At 40.8% G+C, this 22,881-nt stretch overlaps 1 protein-coding gene across 1 annotated transcript in view; it reads right to left on the bottom strand.

Moving 5' to 3' along the window:
• The window catches only part of LOC127628796 (contactin-3-like), a 103,514-nt gene that overhangs the window by 48,787 nt on the left and 31,846 nt on the right, over positions 1 to 22,881 (bottom strand). The window contains exons 3-9 of the mRNA XM_052105691.1: positions 21,770 to 21,945; positions 15,497 to 15,589; positions 14,777 to 14,980; positions 13,612 to 13,714; positions 12,379 to 12,563; positions 4,205 to 4,341; positions 3,822 to 3,951 (exon numbers count right to left, since the gene is read on the bottom strand). Coding sequence (XP_051961651.1) covers positions 3,822 to 3,951; positions 4,205 to 4,341; positions 12,379 to 12,563; positions 13,612 to 13,714; positions 14,777 to 14,980; positions 15,497 to 15,589; positions 21,770 to 21,945 — 1,028 coding nt within the window. The remainder of the gene's footprint in view (positions 1 to 3,821; positions 3,952 to 4,204; positions 4,342 to 12,378; positions 12,564 to 13,611; positions 13,715 to 14,776; positions 14,981 to 15,496; positions 15,590 to 21,769; positions 21,946 to 22,881) is intronic.

Below are 22,881 nucleotides of genomic sequence, written 5' to 3'. Positions count from 1 at the left end.
CGGGGGTAGGTGCAGTGTTGTCCCAGCGTTCTCCCACTGATGACAGAATGCATCCTTGCGTGTTTTTATCTCACCGTTTGTCCCCTGCCGTACGTAATTATGACATTGGTAATAGAGAGTTGTTGGCAGTCAAGTTAGCATTGGAGGAATGGCGCCACTGGTTAGAAGGATCGGGGGTACCTTTTATCATCTGGACCGACCATAAGAATCTAGAATACATCAGAACCGCTAAAAGATTGAACTCTAGGCAGGCTCGGTGGGCACTTTTTTCGGACGTTTTAACTTTACTCTCTCGTACCGCCCGGGCTCTAAGAACATCAAGCCCGATTCTTTATCGCGTGTTTTTGACCATTCCGATCGCCCGTCTACTCCCGAGTGCATTTTTCCAGAGACCTTAATTATCTCTGCACTCACATGGGAGGTCGAATCGAAGGTCAAGATGGCCTTACAAGGGGTAACGCCCCCGGTCGGTTGTCCTCCGAACCATTTATTTGTGCCAGAGGGATTACGGTCCGACGTTATTCAGTGGGGGCATTGTTCTAATGTGGCTTGTCATCCAGGAGTTAGTCGCACTACATCTTTAGTCAAGCAACGATTTTGGTGGCCATGTATGGCTCGCGACGTCCACAGTTTTGTTTTGGCTTGCTCAGTTTGCGCCACTGGTAAGACTTCCAACCGACCCCCAGATGGGCTCCTTCAACCGCTGCCGGTCCCCTCGAGACCCTGGTCCCATATCGCACTAGATTTTGTCACCGCCCTCCCACCCTCTCAGGGTAACACGGTAGTTTTGACCGTGGTGGACCGGTTCTCGAAGGCAGCTCATTTCATTCCCTTGCCCAAATTACCCTCAGCCAAGGAGACGGCGTTAACAGTCGTTAACCACGTCTTTCGGCTACATGGCCTCCCGACAGACGTGGTTTCCGACAGGGGACCCCAATTTGTGTCCAAATTTTGGCGAGAGTTTTGTAGATTACTGGGTGCGACTGTTAGTCTGTCCTCAGGGTTTCATCCCCAGAGCAATGGTCAAACTGAGAGAGCCAACCAGGATTTGGAGAGGACGTTGCGATGTCTGGTCTCCAAGAATCCTTCCTCATGGAGCCAACTACTGTCATTTGTGGAGTACGCCCACAATTCGTTACCAGTGTCATCTACGGGCTTATCTCCGTTTGAGTGTAGTTTAGGGTACCAGCCACCGATTTTTCCTAGTCTGGAATCCGAAGTCGCGGTCCCCTCCGCTCACGCCTTCGTCCAGAGGTGTCGTCGCACTTGGACTAGAGCCCGTGAGACTCTTCTCCAAGTGGGAGCGCGCACCAAGGCCAAGGCCGATCGCCACCGGTCTAGACCTCCCGTATACGTCGTCGGTTCCAAAGTGTGGCTTTCTACCAAGAACATTCCGCTCCGCTCCATTTCTAATAAGCTTGCTCCCAAATTCATTGGCCTGTTCACTGTCACCAAGATCATTAGCCCGGTGGCAGTCCGCCTCAATCTTCCTCCAGTGTACAGGAGAATTCATTCCGTGTTTCATGTATCCAAAATCAAACCTGTATTTTATTCTCGCATTAATCCGCCAGCCCTGGTTCCCCCACCTCCGCGACTCGTAGAAGGGGAACCCACCTATTCGGTTAATCGTATTCTGGACTCGAGGCGGAGGGGACGTGGTATCCAGTACTTGGTGGACTGGGAAGGTTACGGTCCAGAGGAGAGAAGTTGGGTGCCTGCTAGAGACATCCTGGATCACTCCCTTATTGATGATTACAATCAACAGGTAAGGGAGTCTGGGGACACCAGGAGGCGTTCCTAGAGGGGGGGGGGTACTGTCACGGTTCATGAATTCGCTGTCTCCTTCATGTCTCGTGTGATTGTTGTTCTACGTGTGTGTAAGCGTGTGTGAATGGGCGTTGCCGCTTGTTTCATTGTTTAGTGCACTTGTCATCATTCCCCGCACCAGCTGCTGCCTATCAACTCCCCTATATCAACTCATCACACTCTCCTCTCTTTGTCAGATCGTTGTTTGGTGCCCTCAGTGTTGTTTCTTCATTTACCTGTCTGCAGTCCTGTTCTGGTTTGATTCCTGCTCCTGTTCAGTGTCTTCGTGGTTTCGTCTCATCTGGATGTTTACTCGTACTGGATTCACCACTCTTTGTACCAGCACGCTGACCATCTAGCCACTGCGTCACCAGCCCACCCGAACTCCAGCACTGTATTGTTTTCCTTCACTCTATTAAAGAGTTACTTGCATCTTTGCTTCCGTCTAGTGATGGTGACAGCCACTGTCTGCTCAGAGGTTTTTCCATCAGTGTAACCCTCCATCGTGGCTTTGTCGTCATTGTCAAAAGAGCGGCCACAGTCCCTCATCTCCCACCAGCCAATCAATAATGGATTAACATTACTGAGAGTCACAGTGCCATGTCACCCCACTCTAAATGTTGGAAAATCAATGTTCTTATGGGAAATGTTGAAAAGAGAGGAGCTCCTTGTATGTGAGCTTTGTTCTGTTATTCATAAAGGAACATACTGCAGTTTGAACCACTTTTTTTTGGAAATGGCACTGGTGACTGTTTTTGTATTAGCAATAGAACAGATGAATCAGAGATACACAAAACATTACACACTCAAATGTCCATAAAAAGCTTTATATGGCTGATTCTTCAATTAGGGGAACACTTCTGATTGGTCATTGCTCAAATGAGAAAATAAGAAATAAAAAGGAATATGTAAAGACATAAAAAAAAGACTGGTAAGGAAAGGTTTCACACTGATATATCTGAAACAATAAGATAATAATCCCTTTTTTTTTCAACATAAAGAGAAGAGTGTGTAAAGGTCGGGCATGAACTGTCATACTTCAATGCATACATTTCAGCACCAAATGAACAACGACTAATCCACCAAGGAGCTTATTTCCACAAGCCATCAGGATACTAAATGAGAACACTACCAAAGCACTAAAATCATGATCATTCTGTGGATAACTTACATTACATTACACTACACATTTGCACTACATTGACATTGAATTTGCACTAATGTAGACTGTGAGTATTGTGCATATTGTTTATTATTTGAATATCATGTATTTTCTGTATTATTAATTTATATATGTATAGTACTTGTACTTATTGTCTTGTTTCACACAGCATGGAAGCTTGTAGACAACACATTTTGCTGCCCTGCATTGTGCATGTGACATTAAAACTTTGAATCAAACAATAACATAGACAAATATAGCAATTAGACTATAAAAAAAAAATAATGACTGAGATCAGACAGTTGGCAAACTTTAACTGCACATAAATGTGCAATCTACGTTTATTGACATTACACCACACTTGAGTGCTCAACCTTCCCCTTGAGCATGAGCTCCTGAGCGCCCATGGGACGCCACCTACAGTGGAATGTGTGACTCAATTGGACTGATAAAATTTAGACATTGTACATACAAAAATCAAGCAATTAATTTATTAACAGAGCAAATGCATCTTTAAAAGTTCAAATAATCCAATCCAAATCAAATAAATATCATGCCTCTGGTCGCACATACAAAAATCGATCAATGCCTTGGTCAGATTTTTTATATTACCAAAACAATTCAAGTAAAAAACTGACTAGCAATACCTATGTCTTAACCTGCAGTTGGCCTGAATGGAGAAATATATTCTCACATGGGTAGTGAGTATCTTTGAGCCAAGAGTTCATGATGACAAAAGTGACCCGAATTGAAGAATCACTGAAATATTTTTTTTAAATGTCTTACAATGCAATGTAATGTGAACAAAGGCACAAATAGTTGGAACTGAGAGAGGAACAGCAGGCTCTCTTACCCAATACCACCAGCTCTGCACCATAATAAATGATTCCGTGTTTGTTCTCAGCTACACACTGATACATGCCAGCATCTGAGAGGCTTACAGAGCTGATCGTCAGAGCTCCATTCTCTATCTGTATCCTGTCCTGTGACACAAAGGAAAAGCAATGAAAAGACTTTTGTCAAAGCATTTTAAAATAGCTCTGCATGCAGCACAAACAACAAAGATGGAAATTTAGTCAATGTATAATCAATAAAACTTTCTTATGTACAGTACTTACAACAGAGCATGGTGATTTCTCCTGCTGAGGTTTGACCTTAAGACAACTGCATTACCAGTACAGATCTTTTAATGACTAAGCAATCACTCTCTTATTGCCTCCCCTGTTTAAATTTTACCTCAACTGCCAATAGTTCTCCATTCTTCAGCCAGCTGTATGAAGGTTTGGGTTTCCCATTGGTTTTACACTCCCAAAACAATCTCTCTTCAATTGACAAAGCACTGTCTCGCATCGTCTGCACCCATTGAGGTTTTGCTGAGGAGACAAAAGTATAACATTTCCATTATCATTCATAATAATCGTGAATCTTCCAACATGCTTTCGTTCCTTAGAATTAATGATGCATCAGTACCGTAAATTTATTGAACCCTATTTTGATTGAAATCCATTAATTACTGATACACTATAAGGCCAAAATGATGTGGGCACCTGAAGACCACACCCAAATGTGTATGTAAATGGTGTTTACAAAGAGAAGGTTGCATTTGTTATCTTCTCAGTAAAGTATTTAGTGCTTCTCTTGCATTTCATTTGCGAGAGATGCAGCAGGATAGATGAGTGTTTGCTTTGTATTCTTGGACCTGTACCCAACAGTACCAATATTAATCTGTATAGATTTTTATGTTAAAGTGTGTTGATGTAGTGAGCTTAGTGGATGGTAAGAGCCTTTCTCACTAAGGTTAAGGCATTTATTTGGGCTTTAATGGGGTGGTTTATAAGGGATCCAAGTTTTTTTTATATGTTTTTTAAGTGCATTCATAATAAATTTGCCATTGCAGGTGCGATGTGGCCCTGTATTACACTAGCTGTTGTTTCTTCATACCTGTTTTATTTTGTTCCTGCATACTGTTTCATCAGAGTTGCTTCATTGTTTCTTTTGCCAAACTTACACTTGCACTACATTTGTCTAGCAGTGGAAAAAATACCTCATTATGAACAACATAAGTGTGTACTTTAAGTTGTTCCAGAAATTAAAACCCAACAGAAAAATATACAAAAATATATTATAATGAATGCTTAACAAATAAGAGCGATCTCTAACTAGTTTGGGCTCAGGTGCATTCAATAAGGCAGAAAATCAGATCCAGAATGAGTTTCATTTGGGAAATTGCACTATAAGAGTTACTTAATTTACACCAGAACGTATAATCCACATGATGTAGAACTGAAACTGGAGCTGGCAGGTCCAAAGATGCACTCTATGGACGATGTGCGGCACATTTTAGGAGCAGTACAAGCGCAACTTTTAAAAACGCATCTCATTCTGCTGCTGCGACTGACTGGGAGAAACACAAGCAGTCCTGTGTGTAAACAAATACGGAAGATGTGAGATGTGAAGACCAGCAAATCTGCTTTGCCCTGTTGAAGCCGGTTGAAGCCCCCAACATCACCAGTGTATTACGTTTGCGTATTCAGAAAAGTTCAGCATAATTTGTATGTGTTTTCGGCTGATATTTGTGTGGATTGATACATGTTTCAAGCTTTGCAAAGGAATGATTCAGTCATGCAACCTTCATCAGGTATTTACAATTTTAAACGACCGAAACATTGTACACATTCAGTTGTATATTCGCAAGCAGCAGCAGTGTGTGGGATCTTTTTCTTATGTATTTATTAAAGTTATCGTTGACAATAATTTCCCCTTCATTTTTTTAAATCCCATTCATTTTCATTTTTACTTCTGAAATCAGACTGTTAAACTCTATTACTTTTCTAAACAATCAGATTTATGATTTTTGCCAAGTGGATAATAAAACGGATGATAAATCCATTAGACTTGCATTAAAGGAGGGACCAGAACCATATATACAGTAGGGATGAAAATATCATAGACTTGGGAGTGGGATCTTTTAACCTAGCAACCACCTTGCAATGCACTAGAAACCACGTAGTAATGCACCAGCCAACCACCCAAAACACCCTAGCAACTGAATAGCATTTCTAAGTAAAGCACTTTGAATTACTATTGTGTATGGAATGTGCTATATAACTACACTTGCCTAGAAATAAGCAACAAACCACTTGGAATACCTTAGCAAATACATAACAACACCCTGGCAACCACCCATAACACACCATCATTGTAGTTATGGTTTTGCATGGGCACTCTTTTCTACAAATGACTAAAGTTCAGTTTATGCAACTCTATTTGGCACAAGCTAATAGGTTCTTTGAGCTTGTTATCAGTAAGCCAATCGGCTAGCTCACATGTGACATGTTAAGCCAATCAGCTTGCATGGTGTAAGCTGACTGACCCTTTGACATCAGGTAGCCAATAAACTTGCATCTCTTTTTTTTAACAATTAAATTGCTTAGTTTTGAACACAAGCCCATTTCACTGCAGCGCACTCTTAAGTTCTTTACTCTGAAACCCTCCTCCAAACCAGCTCCACAGGTCTAGACCTGCTACATGGGGATTGTTTATAATGTCTATTTGTGCAGCAGCATATTCATACATGCTTGATCCAGCATATCTTACATTTAGTCTAATTGTGCAGCAGCAGCAGCAGCAGCATCATGTCCACATGCATAACATAAAGTGTGTCTATGTATTTTCTAGCAGTAGCAATTCTCCGTAATAATTCTGCAGCAGAGGCAGTGTAGCAGATATAGTCAACCAAAACCAATATCCTATATATATGTCATACCCACATTAACATACTGTCTTTCAGAGAGTTGTCATGACTGAAATGTAGTTAAACTCTAGTTTGATGTAAAGTTGCCTCCAATCTCCAAATATAAGCTGATTGTATGGTTTAGCTGTGATATATGCACAACACACACTGTGTGATTAATTGGAAGCAAGAGGGTCAGTATAGTCTTGTGTCTCTCCATCTACCTGCCAATGGAAAAGGTGACAGATTTACATTCGTGCTACAGGTTGAGTGATACTAATCTTGCTTGAATCAAAATGGAGCCCTCATATGGTTCCATAATGGGACTTCCTCCTTACGTTCTTCATTGTTGATTCGAACTAATCACATCATGTTCAAGCAGACATGTCTATAGATAGGTCATCAATCAGCTAAAACATCACTACTCCTGCAAACTGTGCTTGCACGTTTTTGTAGCAACTAAGCATATAATTGATTGATCAGCGTTGCGTACTGTTTGACTGATAAAAAACAAACAAACAAACAAAAAAAAAAACAAACAGATGGGCATTTACCCTGGTTTCTTAATAATAATTAATTAAATCCAAGGTCTGTTGTTAGAAAATCTATACAATGCATGAGCTTTCAAACCTTGCAATTGTTATTAATTATTTTTTGCTCTCTCCCTTTCAACACCTTCTGGCCCTTTTCAAAGAGTTTGGAGTACTGCATTACACAAGGAATCTTGCCCTCTGACTGTATTGAAAAGAACTTGCTTTCATCTTTGTCAGTGGAAGGTGAGTGTTGCACCTGCCCTGCTAACCTTCTCAATAAGTCATTCTTAAACAGTGAGAATTCTTGAGTGAATTTATATTCATAAAAAGAACATTTCCTCTATATCAAATAGCAAAATGTTGATGACCCAGAGGAACATTTTATTGCCCAGAAGTTGCTCTTTGACAGCCCAGGAGACTTAATATAGATCTTTGTTATGAATCTTTCGAGTCTCAATTTTGTCCCAGTTGTCTTTAAAAACAGATCTATTGAACTATTTCTTTAAGCAAAAGCCTCCAAATACTTTCCATTTAACCTCTTTGCTGTCTATGAGAAATAATTATATAAAAACATATTACAGGGATTAATTTACTATGATGTAGTGTTATTTGCACTTTATTTTGGTAACAGGTTCCTTATAAGTAATTATCTATACAATAGTAATTAGAAAGTAATTAATCTATTCACTATATCTATGGTCTTTGAATCAATAACATGCCCCATGTGTGAAAGGTTTCCATTTTTATGGATATTGAGTAGCTCTTCCTCTATCAATTACCATGGGAAACATTAGCGATTTTCATCATACTATTCAATCATTTTCAGCACACTATAGCTAGCCATTGTACACTGTGATTCTACATGCAGCGATCCACAGTGAAAGTGATCCTTAGCTCGAGCTCTGTTCTTGTTATAGAGTCGATAGAAAATGACAGATCGGAGCTAACGATTCTCACATGCTTGCTTCCAGTACCTAATGACCCTGTTGCCTCATGTCACTTCACAAAAAATAGGTTCAAAAATCCAAATGTACCTACTATTTGACCATATTTGACTGAGACAGATTTTGGCATCAAATTTGAAACAGAAGCTTCATCGTACTAAACTAAGGTACAATAATGGATAAATTGGAGAGTAATCTTGCAAAGATAATACAAGGTAACCTAATAACTGATGATGAGTAGCATTATTAACAGAAACATAATAATGATAATGGATAACACAGCACAGATAAGATAATGAGTCCATCATACATGTGTATTTAGGCTGCAGGACATATCAGAATTCTGTTGCTGTACGTGACCGCATCTCTTGCTTAATCAAATATTTAGCAAAGCAAATAAACACACTGTCAATCAAAACAGATCCAGTTTACTTTCTTGCACGTTCATGGTCAATATTAATCTGTGCATGTTATACAAAAAATTATAAATATATAAATAAATATATAAATTGCATCAGTAGTCTTTAATCAGAATGTACTTGCTTCGCCTATGAAATGGCTTTCTTTTTCAGCGGACTTCAACAATTCCTTGTTATTTTTAAACTTTGCTTAAACCACCTGTTCTAATTTTGCTATTTAACACCCGCTTTTCATGATCAAAACAATTCCTGATGGATAAAGTCATGTTCTGACATTTTTCTTATTGAATATCTTCAGAAATATTTCAGATTAAGGAAACAAAATTATTATGAACACCATGTCCTGTTGACTATAAAAGCAATATGCATTCAGAACAAAGCTGTGTTGACTGTTATACGTTTTTCGTCTTTGGATCAATCTAAATTTAATGAATTTGGCTCTATAAAACTCTAACTCTTGCCATTTGACACATTTCTGGATCAACAAAAGTGTCTTAAATTAGCATTTAGCTCTACCGAGTCTTGGCACATTGCAGCATAGCACTGCCAAATCCATTATGTGAGCTGCATTTATTTAGGTGGTTTTGAAAACTATAAGAAAGTTCAGACAGACCGAAAAATAATCAGAAAATAATTCACTACTAAATTCTTGTGTAATGACAGAACTGGCAGGATTCCTCAATGTAAATGATGGCAAGAAATGCTGTGACAACAAAAATATCCTATGAAAATAATTAGCATGCATTCATTTGAGTAACAGAAAATGGCAAAGATTACCTAAATACTACAGCAAATGCTATAAAAGGGATAGTTCACCCAAAAATTATAATTTTGTCATCCTTTACTCACTCTCAAGTCATCCCAAATATGTATGACTTTCTTTCTTCTGCAGAACACAAATTAAGATTTTTTGAAAATATTTCAGCTCTGTTGGTCTAGATCTCTGAAGGTCTAAAAATGCTACACTTTCACAATCAGACACCTACTGTTGGGACTGTTCAAAGTTGGAGATTTATAGTAAAACAGGACTAAAATATTGTTCTGTTTCTCACCCATGCTGCTTTAGAAAACATGGATTAAACCAATGGAGTTGTATGGATAACTTTTATGCTGCCTTTATGTCCTTTTGAACTTTCTGAGTTCTGGTCAACATTCACTTGCATTGTGAGGACCAACAGAGCTGAAATACACTTTTAAAAATCTTCACTTGTGTTCTGCAGAAGAAAGAAAGCCATATCTGTGATGGTATGAGGGTGAGCAAATAATGCTAATTTTCATTTTTAGGTGAAATATACCTTTAATATCTATCAAATTATCATGTTTTTTTGGTTTAAAACGACAGGATTCCCACATTAAATGATATTCCATGACATTGTCAGACATTTGTGATTATTGGATAATTTTTTTTTAATGACTGTTCAGTAATTCAGTAATAATCACCTTTCAAAAAAATTATTGAAATGAACAGACTCAAAGCTTAAAAAGTTTTACACAACAGAGGAGCAATATCATGCTGATTAAATAATTTAGAGCATAGGAAAACTTGAAAAAGTATATTGACAGCAAAAAGTTCCATGACTTTTAAGATTTTTACCATTTAAATTACTTTTCCAGGCCTAGAAAACAAAACTTTTTAATTTCCTGATATTTTCAGGTTTTCCTAACTGTGGGAACCCTATTACTAAGCTGTAAAATATAATATTAGCAAGGATAAAATAATTATGTACGGTCTACCAAATATAACAGAACCGTGTAAGAAATAATCATACCATGTGTACTCAACATACTGTTCCCCGTCTGTCGCTCACTTCGACGTTGTGTCGAAGAAGCGACACTAGGGGTCTCTCTTGAGCGCCGAATATACCTCTGATCTATGAAAAAAGGCCAATGAGACGTTGCATGTCCCGCCCTGGTTCAGAGCGTCTCAATGTCTGCGCGCCTCACCAACGAGCGCACGCAGTCAGCGCTGGAATGCCTCACCGCCTTCATGCCAAGTACTGCGGTCCCTTTTCCAGAGGCTCCTGGGGCATATAGCATACTCCGCGGCGGTCGCCCCGCTGGGGTTGATGCATATGAGACCACTTCAGCACTGGCTCCAGACTCGAGTCCCAAGACGAGCATGGCGCCGCGGCACACACCGTGAGATGGTCATCCCCGCCTGCCGCCAAACATTCAAACCCTGGACAGACCCCGAGACCTCTGCTTTCTGCGGGCAGGAGTACCTTTGCAGCAGGTGTCCCGACGCATCCTGGTCACGACCGACTCCTCCAAATTGGGTTGGAGCATCGTGTGCAACGGGCACGCAGCCGCGGGCCGTTGGAAAGGGGCCCCGCTGCGCTGGCACATCAACTGCCTAGAGTTGTTGACTGTATTCTTTGCCCTGCGGAATTTTCTCCCACTGGTTCAGGGCAAACACGTCTTGATCAGTGAGCCTTCTTGCACAGGTGCTGTGCAATGTCAGGGAGTACGAGGAGCAAGTCACTCTAATGGATCCCTATTGGCCCACCCGGGCTTGGTTCTCGGACCTCGTACTCCTCGCCCCTCACTGGCAAATTCCCCTGAGGAAAGACCTTCTTTCTCAGGGACGGGGCATGCTCTGGTATCCGCACCCAGACCTCTGGAACCTCCACGTCTGGCCCCTGGACAGGACGCGGAAGATCTTGCTGATCAGTTGGACTCAGGACTCAGTTCCCACTGCCCCCCGGTCGCCATGTCTGTAGCACTTCCCACATGTGACCTAAAAGTCCATGTGGTGTATTTCACTACTCTTACCTCCACCTCTCTGGGCAGGTGTGGTCTCCGCAGGGTTTTTTTCCCCCTGAAAGAATAGGAAACTGGGTAAGACCCCCTTCCCCGATGCGTGTAAGTGCCCCAGCCGTTGACTCTATGTGAGAAACATAGAGAGAAAAGAGGCCCGGCTAGGCTCGGCCCGTTCCCAGGTTGGCAAGTGTCGCCTTGTTCCCCTGTCTAGGGTAACTATAAGGATTCCGACGACTTTATGGGGCATTGAGGAAGGGTACGTGCAGTCTGATACAGCAGGTTGTTTTGGCACGTCAAGTACCTGCCCGCTCCTGTGTCAGCAGTACACGTACATGGCGCATGGCGTGATTTAAATTGGACCCCTAGTGTCTCTTCTTCTCAGCGACTTGGCCGGGAGGACACAACGTCTCGTTTCCTCCATCAGGGAATGGAGGTTACATCCGTAACCTAGACGTTCCCCGTCTGTCGCTCACTTTGACGTTGTATCCGCTTCTTCTCAGCGACGTGGCCGGGAGGACGCAACGTCTCGTTCCCTCCATCGGGGAACGGAGGTTACAGCCGTAACCTAGACGTTCCCCGTCTGTCGCTCACTTCGACGTTGTATCCTCCCGCCCACGTCGCTGAGCCGAGCCACTGTTGTCCTCAGAAAAATCCTGAATGAAACAGACGTATTTCCCCGCCTTTATACCCGTATATCCGGGGGCGGGACATGCAAATTCTAGAGACCCCTAGTGTCGCTTCTACATCCGTAACCTAGACGTTATAGTACCATAAATAAAATAATCATACCATCATTTGCACCAAAATAACATTACCAAGGATAAAACAATCATACCATGTGCACTAACTATAAAAGTACCATAGCATGGATAAAATAATTATACCATGTGCACTAAATACAACAATATTATGTATAAAATAATAATTTGGTATCATGTGCACTTAAAGCAACAGAACAATGTATAAAATGATCATGCTATGTGCTGTAAATATAAAATTACAATGCTTGAAATAGTCATACCGTGGAAAGATAGTCGTCCTTGCACCATGTTCTTTCCCATCTTGTTTTCTGCCACACATTCATATCCTCCAGCGTCCTCCTGCTGGAAACTGGGAATCTCCAGGATGACATTAGAGTTCTTCATTTTTACCTTGCTGGGAAATGGAACTCCATTCGCTCTCCTCCAGGTTATCTCTGGAACTGGGCTAAACATAAAGTAAAAATGGGCTGAGTAATCTAGCAAATTTTTAGATCTTAATTATTTGGCTGAGCAGTTGCTGCATGATTACATTCCAATAACAAATTTGAAATGGGAAAGAAAAATCTGACAACGATATCTGCTAGCTCAAATCAGGTAATGCACATGCATTCTTGAGTAAACAAACAGGTGATTGGCTCTTTTAAATTTAAGGTGGGACAACAGCCTCTATATTTGTCCCATTCAAATATATGTGTGACACGGCTCATTCTCTTGTAATGTCTCTGCTAAAGTTGACCAGGTAGAGTTTCAACCTTCTAACCCAAAGTACTGTCTGTGTGACCAGACCTTCATACCTGATGACAAATGTGCTAACTAACATAAAAGATGTTGTTGAGACCTCCTGAGAGAAACACAGCAAGTGGGATCTCAAAGAAATCCTCAGAGGCTTAAAGAATCTGTCTCATCTTTACGAACACAGATGCAATGGATTTGCATCTGAGGCACAGTTATGCAAAACCATCTGACTTGTAACAAATAAATACACAAAGATATACACATCCTTCAAAATAAAAATAAAAAAAATAGAGAGAAATTAGAAAAAAAGTGGAAACAGAAATATATAAGGAAAAAAGAGAGAAGAAAATACTGAAAAAATAAAGCCTCCCAGGATGGAAATTATATTTAATTTCATTATACTGTAGATTACCATCTTTTCTTCTCATATTTCAGCTCTAACATACTAAATGAGTTAGATTTCCTCATAAAACACCATCTCATTTCTTTTTGCAAGGAAATTGAGAAAACGTATATAGCTCATCCAGTAATGGGATCAATTGAGACAGCAAAATTGCCTCAAGACAAAAAATAGACTGTTATACGGTATTTCCCAAACAGACTTTGACAAGCATGTTTAAAAGGTGGTGAAAAGAGATGGAAAAGGGCCAAGTTGAAAAACACATTAAGCTCAGTGACGGAGCGGCAATAAAATTGGGATACCCGTAAAGGAAAGAAAGCGGCATCAGCAACTGAAAAGGGTGCGGAATTCCACTTACTTTCCCAAAGCAAAACACTCAAGCGTCACAATTGATCCCTTTGCAGCCGGGACCATGTCAGGGAAATGAACCTCAATTTTTGGCTCATATTCGCCCATTACACCTATGAGAAAGAAAAAAATGCTTTATTTTTCCATTTATAATTCATACACAGGATGAGACATAACGGAAGAACCATTATTCAATGGATAGGTGATTCTTTAAGCAGGTTTAATGTACACATAATTATTAAATAAATTGAAAATAAGATTTTCAAAGGGATAAAGTAATACATTTAATTTTCCAGATTGTAACACTTTTTTATATGTTTTTCAGAGATGAAAATTGGGAACACGCCCAAAAAACGGATATTTTGCAAAATTTACCAATTCAACACTTAAAAATTAGGAAAAAGTAATTGAATATAAACAATGATAAAACCTATGATAAGCTAATATAACCTAACCTTTAAAACTAGAATGATTGTTAATTAAACAAAAAGCATTCCCCTAATTCCCGGTATCACCCACATGTGTTATTGAACAGCTACTTTTACAGCATGCAAGCAGCAAGAACAAAGGCCCTTTATCCAGTACCTCTGACACAATATAGGGAGGTGTGGTGTTTGCTGCTGTTTTTAGAGTGTTGGTAAATATTTTATCCAGCCATTGTTTGTTTAATTTATGGCAAAATATATTTAGGACTGCGAAAATCTTTTCTTGTATAGTAAGCAGGGCTGATGGTTTTAGACTAAACATGCTTTTGCAACTTGAAGATGGTGAACTCATAATGTTAATAAAAGGTGTTTGCATAGTTAACGTGCTATCATGTCAAGACCAGAAACTGTGATGTAAGTGCTGTGGTTGTTGCTTTCAAATGTTAAAGCAAAACAAACTACTGCAATATTTTAATTCCAATTGCAAGAGTTATAGGACCTAAATCAAATATTAAATGTATTTATATTAATATTCATAATAATTGCAATTTTAACAGTATGTATATTAATAATATAAGAATTAGCAAAATGCTGTTTAAAATAGATCTATAAAAGAGTATAGAATGTCACACCGTCTGATATTTAAACTTCCCAAATGTCACATTTCATTTACATTCAATAAACAATGTTCAATGAAAACCCTACAGAAACACAAGAAACATTCATGGCTAGTGTCATACTGACAATTACCATCTGTTCGTAGTACCAGAGGGGTCGGGGAGCTGAGAACTTTGCCTTTAGTGATGCGGTTTACCACCACGCACGTGTAGTTACCCACATCCGAGGGCTCCACTTTGGCAATGTAAAGGTTTCCCGTCTCCTGAGAAACAAAGCGTCGATTGTCTTGCTGCACAAAGTAAGGGTACTCGTTGAAAACCCATGCAAATGAGAGATCTGGAGAGGAGATGTAGCACAAAACACATATACATTTTTGCTAAATAAATGAAACAGGCTGGACAAACTTACATTTTGGGAACTTCAGATTTCTTTGATTCAGATTACTTTTCTGTATTATCATAGGGTATTACAAGCCCAAACTATGTAAAACACAAAGGAATGAAATTTAACAACGAGTGTCCACACCAAACACAAGAGTTCAAATGTGTCACTTGCATAGGCTTAAAGATAGTAGATCAGGCAAGAGCACATTTGGTGAAAAGTCCTTTATTTCTTAGGTCATAAGGTGCAAAAACACCTTGTGGTGTTTAGGTTTTTGCACTTTGTGGCCTATAAAATGTAAATAATTTACCAGGATTTATTGCCTTTTGAACACGTGTGCAAGTTTCTTTTCATTTGACACAATAAAAGGACAAAAGTCTTAAATCTTTATTTTACTCATGCATGTGGCATTTTTGTACATTATGGATAAATTGAACAGTAAACAGAAACCAGCAAGTGCTTTACCCTTACCTCCAGCATACGATGGTGTACCACAAAGTAAAACTACCCCCTGGCCTTCTCGCACAGACACAGCACTTTTTGTTTGAGTTTTTAAATTCAAGTCTGAAAGGCATTAAAAACAGTCAGACGATACAGCAATGTTATAGTATGTTTGCAAAAATATGTAAATACTTAAAAAATGCAAAAAGATACCTATTGTAACTTTTTATAACAATGTGTGGTGTAATAAATATAATAATACAACCATTTTTTAACAACGGACATCATTCACAAACCGTGCATATTTGTGTATAAAACATGCATGCAAACATTTGTACTAAGAAATCATGATTCATCAATAATTTTGCATTTAAGATGATGTATAAATGTAGGATTAAATTTAAGACCAACTGAAACCACACATGTACACTCACCTAAAGGATTATTAGGAACACCTGTTCAATTTCTCATTAATGCAATTATCTAATCAACCAATCACATGGCAGTTGCTTCAATGCATTTAGGGGTGTGGTCCTGGTCAAGACAATCTCCTGAACTCCAAACTGAATGTCAGAATGGGAAAGAAAGGTGATTTAAGCAATTTTGAGCGTGGCATGGTTGTTGGTGCCAGACGGGCCGGTCTGAGTATTTCACAATCTGCTCAGTTACTGGGATTTTCACGCACAACCATTTCTAGGGTTTACAAAGAATGGTGTGAAAAGGGAAAAACATCCAGTATGCGGCAGTCCTGTGGGCGAAAATGCCTTGTTGATGCTAGAGGTCAGAGGAGAATGGGCCGACTGATTCAAGCTGATAGAAGAGCAACTTTGCCTGAAATAACCACTCGTTACAACCGAGGTATGCAGCAAAGCATTTGTGAAGCCACAACATGCACAACCTTGAGGCAAATGTGCTACAACAGCAGAAGACCCCACCGGGTACCACTAATCTCCACTACAAATAGGAAAAAGAGGCTACAATTTGCAAGAGCTCACCAAAATTGGACAGTTGAAGACTGGAAAAATGTTGCCTGGTCTGATGAGTCTAGATTTCTGTTGAGACATTCAGATGGTAGAGTCAGAATTTGGCGTAAACAGAATGAGAACATGGATCCATCATGCCTTGTTACCACTGTGCAGGCTGGTGGTGGTGGTGTAATGGTGTGGGGGATGTTTTCTTGGCACACTTTAGGCCCCTTAGTGCCAATTGGGCATCGTTTAAATGCCACGGCCTACCTGAGCATTGTTTCTGACCATGTCCATCCCTTTATGGTCACCATGTACCCATCCTCTGATGGCTACTTCCAGCAGGATAATGCACCATGTCACAAAGCTCGAATCATTTCAAATTGGTTTCTTGAACATGACAATGAGTTCACTGTACTAAAATGGCCCCCACAGTCACCAGATCTCAACCCAATAGAGCATCTTTGGGATGTGGTGGAACGGGAGCTTCGTGCCCCGGATGTGCATCCCACAAATCTCTATCAACTGCAAGATGCTATCCTATCAATATGGGCCAACATTTCTAAAGAATGCTTTCAGCACCTTGTTGAATCAATGCCACGTAGAATTAAGGCAGTTCTGAAGGCGAAAGGGGGTCAAACACAGTATTAGTATGGTGTTCCTAATAATCCTTTAGGTGAGTGTATACACAAAAATCACAGACTCAAAAATTTTACTTATTTTAGAGCAACAAAATATGTGGACTATAGCTCGATTTGTGATAGTTGCTGCATAAAATTGGAGCCGGTCATGTTCAGTCTAGGCCTCCATAGACCATTTCAAAGACTGTTTGTTAGTGATGTCAAGTTACGACATTCTTCCATGAACATTTTCTGCTTGTCAAAAGAGAGAATATTTAGCAGAGACGGGACACTTCTATTAATATAAATGGGAGAAATTGGAACGCACAACAGCAGCCACTGGTCAACGGATTTGGAAAGGAAGTCCCACCTTACAGGTAAAATAGCCAATCACCTTTTAGATACATAAATCGACTGTCAGTCAACTCGAGAACACACATGTGCATTAGCTATTCAAGATGGTAAAATTGAATTTTTGGCGTAGAGTTAACAATGTACAATTTAATAATACTAGTTGTGCCGGAATGACATGTAATTTCTAATGGATCAATGTCACCCCCGTTGACTTTTCCCCATTTGGCGGTGCATGATGGGGCTCACATGAACCCAGTGAAGAGCCTCATTACCGCTGCCTTTAAACAACCAGCGTGCTTCTCCTCAAGAGACAGGTCTCTACCTGCTGGTGTCTTTGCAGGTCCAGGAAGAGAGCTGAGAGGGTCCGGTGTGAGTTTGATGCATTGCCGGACCAGCACCCTGGAACCCTGGCACGAGATAGATGCGATGCTGGGGATCAGCCAGGATGCCAGGCCACTATTCCCCTCAAGTGTTGAGGCCCAGGGAAGCCAGGCAGCATGTTTGGACAGTTAAAATTCCTTTGATTTTGTTTACATTCTTGAAATGTTCTAAAAAGGTGTTTAATGTGTTTCAATTGGTTTTGAGAATGATACATTGCTGTACTCATAGATCTTGCCACACATGCTTATTTTTTTTGCACACATGAATGTGCAACTTGTACATATTAAAAGTGAATGAGACCCAGCTTTTCGTAACCAAGCGAGAATCAATACGTTTCCATCAACATGAAATTTGTCTGTCTACACTTAATGTGAAACTGCAACATGACGTGACAAAATCATGGCCAATTGATAATAACATATTTAGGGCTCTATTTTCTTAACTGCGCAAGGCACAGCACAACGCGCAGTGACATTTTATTAAATTTTTGTGACAGTGCTAATTCTAAGTGCAATTTTCATGTCATCACAAATCGCAAGTGGTCGTAGGTGGGAGTTTTTGTGCTGTAGGTGCAAGCACGCAAACTGTGGGTGTATTGTATGTTAATGAAGTGGTGCAAAAAAAAAACCCAGGTCCACTTTTGTAAGGGTACTGTACCGCAGATAATACACACAGGGGGAGTCCGCGTAGGAGTCCTTGACCTGTGGAGCACCTATTCCAGTACAGGGTATATTAAGTACCTGCAGTGGATTGGGTCGGTGAGTTCCTCCGCTGAACTGTGGACCCACAAGGGCTAGGGAGGAATCATCCAGGGATCCGAGAGATGGGATCTCCTGGGAGAAACAGACGCATGGTGTTTCCCTCAGCTGAGGGAAAGGGCGCTAGGCGGAAGCGATTTACCTGTCTAGTTCGTCAGCGTGTTACCGAGTTCTATGGGATCGGACCTGAGAGAACACGGGACGATACTGACTCAACCCGGAGATTGTAAAATCTTGCGAAGGTATTAGGTGTTGCCCAACACGCTGCTCTACAAATGTCTGCCAGGGAGGTGCCCCTAGGCAGTGCCCACGAGGACACAACCCTTCTGGTTGAGTGCACTCGGACCCGCAGCGAGCCTCTGTTTAGAGACAGCGTTCCCTTTCCGCTGTCCCCCAAAGCAGACAAAGAGCTGCTCAGAACATCTAGAGCTCCGCATGCAGTCCAAATAGGTAACCAAAGCACGTACCGGACACAGCAACGAAAGGGCTGGGTCTGCCTCCTCCCGGGGCAGCACTTGCAGGCTCACTACCTGGTCTCTAAAGGGCGTGGTAGGAACCTTGGGAACGTAGCCCGGCCACGGTCTTAGGATCACATATGTGTCTGCCGGACCGAACTCCAGGCAAGTGTCGCTGAGAGAATGCTTGCAGGTCCCCGACCCTCTTGATGGAGGCGAGCACGATCAGCAGGGCCGTTTTAAGAGAGAGGGCCATGAGTCCAGCTGAGTCTAGTGGCTCGAAGGGGGGTCTCTGGAGGCCCGTGAGGACCACTGAGAGATCCCAGGAGGGGAACAGGCTTGGCCGAGAGGGATTTAACCTCCGGACGCCGTTTAGGAACCTGATAATTAAGTCGTGCTTACCCAGAGACTTGCCGTCTACTGCATCGTGGTGAGCCGCGACATACACCTTTAGAGTGGAAGGGGACAGCCTCCACTCCAACCTCTCCTGTAGAAATAAAAGCACTGACCTAACTGCGCACCTCTGTGGGTCTTCAGCCCAGGAAGAACACCAATTTGCGAACAGGTGCCACTTTAGGGTGTAAAGGTGTCTGGTAGAAGGGGCTCTGGCGTGGTTGATCGTGTCTACAACAGCAGGTGGTAGACCTATCTTCCGCGTCCCATCCAGGGGCAGTGGGAGGTTTCTCGGGAGGCAAACAGGTCTACCTGGGCCTTGCCGAATCGTTCCCAAATCAGCTGGACCGACTGGGGGTGAAGCCTCCACTCTCCGCTGGGCAAGCGTTGTCGTGACAGCGCGTCCGCTATCACATTGAGGTTGCCGGGGATGTGAGTGGCACGCAGTGGCCTGAGTCACTGCTGGCTCCAAAGGAGGAGATGACGGGCGAGTCATGACGTGGCGGGAGCGTACGCTACCATGGTGATTTATGTACGCTACCACAGTGGTGCTGTCTGACCTGACTAGGACATGTTTGCCCCGAACCAGCGGGAAGAACTTCCGCAGGGCAAAGAAAACAGTCAGCAGCACTAGGCAATTGATATGCAATTGTCAGAAGAAGTTCAGAGGTACGCAAGGCTCCCAAGGAAGACCCCTTGTGTCACTTAATTTGATGCAATGCGACAATTTCGCCTAACCCACTTGCTCCTACACTTGAAAATAACAAAACTTAATGGCAATGCCCATTAACATTGCACATATGCCTAATCGCATAGTGGTGAGCTTAGCACTTAAAATAGGGTCCTTAGTGTAAGATATTTAAAGTACAGTTATGTGGAATAGGACATAACTGTACTGATGTTTAAGTATATTTATATTATTATAATAATTTTGCCTGAGGCAAAAGGCTACCATGGCTGAATCAAAACATGCTGATATTCAGTACACTTGATTATGTGATATTGCTTACAGATAATTATCAAATAATATAACCATTTAATATTATATTATTGTTCCTATGAGTATTATTGTGACTGCTTTGAATATTATACTTTTATACAGTAGTAATTTTTTCTGTCGTAAAGTCTTTAATTTTCAATAGAGCTCTCATTTCAGAAGGACTTTTATTTTGAAAGATCTTAGAAGTTCTTTCTGTTTGTGAAGACTTCATTATATCTAGCTTCCTGTGACTCGTGAGTTGAAATCTCCAAGCTCCAATGGAGAAAGAATTAATTATAAAGTTCACAGCCGTTTATACACTCAATGCACTGATCTGTGGCTCTGCAGATGGATACCTTTGGAAACACTGCATGCAAATCAAGCCTTAGTAGTGTGTGTGTTGTGTTTGTGTAAGTGTTAGTGTGCGTGCTTGTGTGCGTGTGAAAGAGGTGACAGGGCAGAGAGGTGCCTCTAAATCATACTGTGTCATGCAGCGCATGTGACTGTATATTATTTAATTAAATGACAACCTGCTGTTTAATGATCACACTTGGCCATATACAGGCTTTATTATTTTCAAATGGTCTTTGATTTAATCTCAAAACTCTCAACTTACATTACATTTTGCTAATGGCAGCATGCTTTAATATGATACCGAAATGAACCACAAGATGATATCGTACCAGTTTTTATTTTTTTGGTATTGTGATATTTTGTTAATGCCGGTATACCGCACAGCCCTAGTGGTAACCTGCAATTGTTTCCTTATGGAGCTATATCTACCTGATCTAACCCTTAAAATTTGTTTTGTTGGTGTAACCTAATTTATGCAGATTGATTCAGTGATCTTAAATCATATTTTCGACTTAAATCAAAACTGTTTTCATTACATTTATTTATTACATTTAGATGCTACCACATGAAGTATACAGTATTTCTTAGGTTATTTTTTTCAAAGTACACTGTAAAAACCTGCAACTGTTACCCTACTGGGCTATTATAAATTTTTGTTGTTGTTGTGGTTGGTTTAACCTAATATAATCAGGTGGATACATTGGTGTTAAATAATATTTTTTACTTATATAAATCCAGTAAGTTTAGATGTTCAATGTAAGCCACAGAGGCACTCTACTTTGTAAAGTTACATTAAAACATGTATTCTGTAAATGTATTGTTAAAAGCATTATACAGCTCAAATGAATGTATCTTGGCAAATGCAATCCAAAAAGAGCAACAGTATGTATGTATGCATTGATTGCATTAATGTGTTAATAATTCTGTTCTCTCTTTAAGCTACTGTAGCACAATATTAGTAGTATCCTGTCCAGCATCTGTAATCCTCCATTGAGTGGCTGAAGTGCTAACATGCTACATGTTAGTACATAGTCGATGACTCACATGCAAACTGGAGGCTAGATCTCCTGCTGAGAATTGCTCCCAGTGGGTTGAAAGCAGTGCACTGATATATCCCTCCATCTTGGGCCCGGTCCAGACTCCTAATGACCAAGTTCCCTCCAGATAGCCGCCGACGTGAATCAGTCCTGAGATTAATCAATGTGCCGTTCAGAGACCACCTGCACATGCACACAAACAGACAGATAAGAGAACTTAAAGTTCAATGTGTTGTGATTACCACTGAATTAGATTTATTTATTTTGTTATTACTTAGTTTTGGATGTACTTGCCCAATTTCATGTGCAATTTCAGTGTACCATTACAAAGAAATGCAAATATTTCAGGCAGGGTCCAAATTAACCAGGGTTTGGGACACAAATGCCTTAGAAAATGACAAATATTTCACAGATATTTAAACTAGTAAATTCCTCTGTTATCTAACAATGATATTTTCCATCATATTCAATAAGCCCTCTCTAGTTATGGGTTTAGTGTCTCTGTGGATGCTGTAGTGACTTGTACCTGTCAGATACATTTATTCACAGTATCAGAGGCAAGTGTTATTGAATGTGCAGCTAATATGAGGAAGAATAATTTGTATTATTGTATTCTGATGACAAAGTTCTGATTTTATGGTTTTTGCTTTAAATTCCCCTTCCCAGTAGGGGGTGGTATGTATGAAGAATGTGAATCACCAAAAACACAAGAAGAATGTGAAAGTGATCTCTTTTTCAGCCACACCTATCATATCAATTATGAATTTTTGTTTTGTACAATTTTACTCAAAGAGAGCAATTATTGGGGGCCTGGGTAGCTCAGCGAGTAATGATGCTGACTACCACCCCTGGAGTTGCAAGTTTGAATCCAGGTTGTGCTGAGTGACTCCAGTCAGGTCTCCCAAGCAACCAAATTGGCCCAGTTTCTTGGGAGGTTTGAGTCACATGGGGTAACCTCCTTGTGGTCGCGGTTAAGTGGTTATCACTCTCAATGAGGCGCTTGGGAAGTTCTGCATGTATTACGGAGAGTAGGATGAGTCTCCACATGCTGGGAGTCTCCGCGGTGTCATGCAAAGCGAGCCACGTGATAAGATGCACGAATCGACTGTCTCAGAAGCG

This window comes from Xyrauchen texanus, chromosome 35, assembly GCF_025860055.1.
Source record: "Xyrauchen texanus isolate HMW12.3.18 chromosome 35, RBS_HiC_50CHRs, whole genome shotgun sequence".
Lineage (NCBI taxonomy): Eukaryota > Metazoa > Chordata > Actinopteri > Cypriniformes > Catostomidae > Xyrauchen > Xyrauchen texanus.
Note: the sequence above shows the minus strand (reverse complement) of the source record. Positions and strands in the feature narration are given on the sequence as shown.